Genomic DNA, 4,806 nt, shown 5'->3' with positions numbered 1-4,806 from the left:
GCCTCATAAAGACATTTGTGAACTCTTTCATTACCTAACCACAAACTTGTCCTTCCATACCATGAATAATTAGAGTGACATGACCAACACTTGGATTAAAATGCATGTAATACCAAGCCTCTCCTTCACCAGTTGTTCATCTCATAGGCAAGTTTATTAGAAGCCAATTGAACTATAATGAAATCCCACACAATCCAAGTGGCAATGTGAAGAGACTCCACAATCTAAGGTCAAAGGAGATATTTCAACATCATATAAAGCACAAATATTTACCCCAAAATTGTGGTTATTGATATTAAAAAAAGGCACACGTATCTTGATTAATGGGGTCACATCCATGAGACATTATGTGATGCTTTCAGCTAGAGAAAATGAAAGTGTTGTTACCCTCTTGGTGAAATGAAAGTGAAAAATATTCAACGTAGCTCACAATCACTATGCAAAAAGTGATTTTTTGGCTATACAACACAACAACAACAAAAAATGTAAAACTTGCAATTTTCAACTCTTGTAAACAAAAAACATAGGTTTGAAAAATCTTTGTTAATTGTCTCAAATGATTCATTTTCTTTTGGAGTCATTAAGACCCCAAGCATTTCATGAAACAAACTTCGTGTAAGTTGAGTATCAAGGGGCATGTTGTCATGTTCAAGCTCATTAAGAGCTCTGTAGTTGTTCTTTAGGAAGCACCATTTTGTAAGTGACACCACTTATGGAGATCTGAAACCACGGTGCCTCTTTACAATCTAGCATAGATTCACCCTCTTAAATCTCAAGAAACAAGCTATGAGAGTACTGAGAAGCAGAAGGATAAGGTGGCCAATTAACCAACTGTTAAGAGAGAAAAATATCAAGCAACATTTTATCAAAGCAAGGCTTATTTGTTGGTTGTGATAATTCCCTCATAGGTTATGAATACATCACTTTGTTTACCTTGTTATGCTTTGAAACTTGGGGCCTAACAACCACTTGTTGAGGACCAAGACTTTTAGATTCGAGATCACAAGCATTTTTTATTGCTCATCATAGTCTAGCCATCCCCACTTTTTTGAAGGAGAGAATATCCAACAAGCTATTTTGGTAGAGGCTTAGGGTATTGAGTAACCAAAGTATAATCTCAAATTTTGTAAATTGAGGATTGACACTAATAATATGTTTGACGACTTGATATGCATGATCATTTGGGTGAGGCTCTTAGCTTCTATTTAGATTTCAATAGACTCCTTGAGTTCCTTAAACATACCAACCTCAACGCAAACTATCTTTTAAGGGTGAAAAATAGCTACGAGAATAGTGAGAAGCAGAAGGATAAGGTGGCCAATTAACTGTGTTAAGAGAGAAAAATAGCAAGCAACACTTTATCAAAGCAAGCCTTATTTATTGGTTGTGATAATTCCCTTATAGGTTATGAATCCATCACTCTGTTCACCTTGTTATGCTTTGAAACTTGGGGCCTAACAACCACTTGTTGAGGACCAAGACTTTTAGATTCGAGATCACACACATTTTTAATTCCTTGTCATAGTCTAGCCATCCCCACTTTTTTGAAGGAGAGAATCTCAAACAAGCTATTTTGGTGGAAGCTTAGGGTAATGAATAACTAAAGTATAATCTCAGATTTTGTAAATTGAGGATTGACACTAATAATATGTTTGACAACTTGATATGCATGATCATTTGAGTGAGACTCTTAGCTTCTATTTAGATTTCAATAGACTCCTTGAGTTCCTTAAAAATGCCAACCTCAACACAAACTATTTTCTAAGGGTGAATAGGAAAAAAGAATTCCTGTTCAATATGGACAACATGCCCAATGAGGCCACAATATGTTCTAGAAAAGGTTATTAGCAAAGGGAAACTAGGCAACTCAAGCTTGACTAAGATTCAAATAAAGTGTCCTCCAAAGACAACTAAATTTCATGTTCTCGGGTAAGACTAATAAGGAGGATAGTTATACTATGAACCATGTTAAAAAATGGTCTTAACAAAACTTAAATTCAACAAATAGAAAAAGAAAAAATAAAATAGAAAATTATTTCTAAGTAGTTAAAAAGAATATGATTATCAAAATCATTAATATCATTAATAGACAAGAAAATCAAGGAGGACACTTTAAGTTTGAGCTTTTAAGAATGTTTCAAAACCATTTTACCATTGCTTTAGTTCTGTGCAATCCAGAATCTTATCAGGCATATGAAACAATTGCTTGCAAACAAAATTTACTTTATAAAATACAGATGAAACGACAGGATCCGCTTGCGTTTGCGGACAAAATACTGCTCAGGACGAAAGTTAAAAAGTCGCCATTATTATTATATATGGTGATTCGGGCTTGGCGATATACCCAGGGGAGGTCAGGCGCTCAATTCCAGAAATCTGCGAGCCATCGGATGGTTAGCACTGGAAAGTTCATCAGGCTTCAAAACCTCCACAATCTGCCCATCAACTAGCAGACAAACTACATCTGCTATTCTCTGAATCTGTTTCACGCTATGGGAAACCATAACGATGGTCATCTCCTTGACGTTTCTCAGCTTCACGATGGAATCCTCGATGTGCTGTGTTGATATGGGATCCAGAGCACTTGTCGGCTCGTCTAGCAATAAAACCTGCACCGCCAAATTAGTCCACTTGTTAAATCTGGCTGCCCTGAAGAAAACAATAAAGTAGGCTTAACTAAATCCTTCTGACCTCTGGTTCATTGGCCAGGGTTCTGGCCAGGGCCACACGCTGTGCCTGTCCAACGGAGAGGGCGCTGCCAGATTTGGCGGCGAAGGAGGGGTCCAGGTCCGCCAAATTCAAAAAGTCCACCACATCTTGGTCTTTCAGTTTCTTGCCTTCTAAGCCTGGACCATATCGTATATTGTCTGCCACGGTTCCTGCACATAAATAACAGGCCTCATTTTGTAGACTAAGATTTATTTTTTATTGTAAATGCAAATCCATATCCAGATTGTATCTATTTACAAGACAATTAAGGGCATTTTGTTTTCAAGTTAATTTTCAGTGTCCTGTTACAGGTCCTGAAAATAAAAATTATGGTATCTATTCACAAGACAATTAAACAAGGCCATCTTGTTTTCAAGTTGATTTTCAGTGTGCTGTTACATGTCCTGAAAATAAATGTTTTTGTATCTCTTCACAAAAAAATTGTCCTGAAAACAAATTGTATCTAATCACAAGAAAATTGTGTAAGGCCATTTTGTTTTCAAATGAATTTCCAAAGTGTGCTGTTACAGGTCCTGCAGAAGACCTGAAACATTACCCAGATGAATCCAGAAAGCATATTGGCCAAAAAAAAAATCAATTTGAGGTCTCAAGAATTGTATACCTTCTCAACACAGAGACTCAATTTTTAACCTCGGGGATTTTACTGACAGAATCGAGCAGATAGTTGCAAGGCGAAAAATTTAATTAAAAGAAAAAAACTGACCATCAAACAGGGCTGGTGACTGGAAGAGCATGCCGACCCGCCGACGGAGAGAGAGTACGTTGAGTTTTGTTATGTCCTTTCCGTCGAGGAAAACGGAATCCGGCGGGGCCTCCCACAGGCGGTTGAGAGACCTCAAAAACGTGGACTTTCCGCTGCCGCTGGGTCCTATTATGCCCACCACGCTCCCCTTCCATACGTCCACCGACACTCCTGACAGAATGGAAGCTCCTTCCTCTGTTTTTCTTCGCAGATCTCGTACTCGTATTTTCGGATGACAGTCTCCCTCATCGCCTGATCCGTCCACGTCTAGCAGCAACTCTTTTCTCAAGCTCTCTGTTATCAGACCCACACAACAGAGTCAGATCACAAAAAACACCTGATTGCGGGGTATCGGGAAACATACCTTTGGAGTCGTCCATGACGAGATCAGCCTGGTCACAATTGATTTCTCTCCTGCTAGCAGCCTTGAAGCTAACGATAGGAGTATGTCTCAATCACTCTTTTCGTTGTTTTCTCCAATGTGTGTATACTTATGGTCTAGTATAGCGTATCGTCTGCCATCCTTCAATATATTCTTCTTTCCGCAGAAAGGTAGTTGAGTAATCCCCTACACTCGATGAATTTGAAGGCCGACCTCCGCTACACTCGATGAATTTGAAGGCCGACCTCAGAATTAATAATATTCTCCATGTCCATCTGAAGCAATAGTGAAGTATACACGGAAGGTACATATGATCGGGAGCCAAGCATCACAGGGTCCCACAAGGAACAGGATTATTTTATTAGTATTCACATTCAAGAGGGTTTTCCTTTAGTAATTAGGGGAAATGATTTAGTAGTTGAGTATGTTACATGGTTGTTACGACACTTGTTGATGTGTCTAATATTTTTTACAATACTACATCAATAGTTGTGACTTTGAAGTTGTTAGTGTTGAAATAAATAAATTATTTCAACGTCCACGAGGCTAAATATAGCGTATGGGATAGACTGCTTCAAAAACCGACTTCCGCATTTCAACTCTTTTCTTGTGCAATGTGATGTTGAGAACTCCTAACTTCTCCACAAACCCCTCGCTAAATAAATTATCTCAGAAGCTGTCCGCAAGAGTGTTTTCATAACTGTCTCTACTGGCCTTGAAAGTGTCACATTCTAGAATGAAGTGTTTTTATGTTTCTTTACCTAAAGTGCAAAAAATGCACTCTTTCCTCATGTTGTGATGTTTTCACACATCGCCCCATTCCAGATGGGTACCCCCTAGTTTTTAGGCCCTTCCGGTCTTTCAACTTTGTTTTTGGGGTCTTTTCACAACAGTCTCATCAATCTCTTTGCTTTGCAAGTGTATGGGGATCATATTGATCAAGTCTGCTTTT

At 38.5% G+C, this 4,806-nt stretch overlaps 1 protein-coding gene across 1 annotated transcript; it reads right to left on the bottom strand.

Moving 5' to 3' along the window:
* Positions 1-2,133: 2,133 nt before the first annotated feature.
* Positions 2,134-4,141, bottom strand: LOC131074383 (ABC transporter I family member 17). Its single transcript, XM_058011000.2, has 4 exons — positions 3,837-4,141; positions 3,434-3,766; positions 2,692-2,879; positions 2,134-2,609 (listed from the first exon to the last, which is right to left on the bottom strand). Exons 1-4 carry the CDS (start codon positions 3,850-3,852, stop codon positions 2,355-2,357), a joined length of 792 nt encoding a protein of 263 aa, XP_057866983.1. The 5' UTR covers positions 3,853-4,141; the 3' UTR covers positions 2,134-2,354.
* Positions 4,142-4,806: the final 665 nt, after the last annotated feature.

The sequence above is a fragment of the Cryptomeria japonica genome, chromosome 3, assembly GCF_030272615.1.
Source record: "Cryptomeria japonica chromosome 3, Sugi_1.0, whole genome shotgun sequence".
In the NCBI taxonomy this organism is placed as follows: Eukaryota; Viridiplantae; Streptophyta; class Pinopsida; order Cupressales; family Cupressaceae; genus Cryptomeria; species Cryptomeria japonica.
This window is presented reverse-complemented; position numbering and strand designations above follow the sequence as displayed.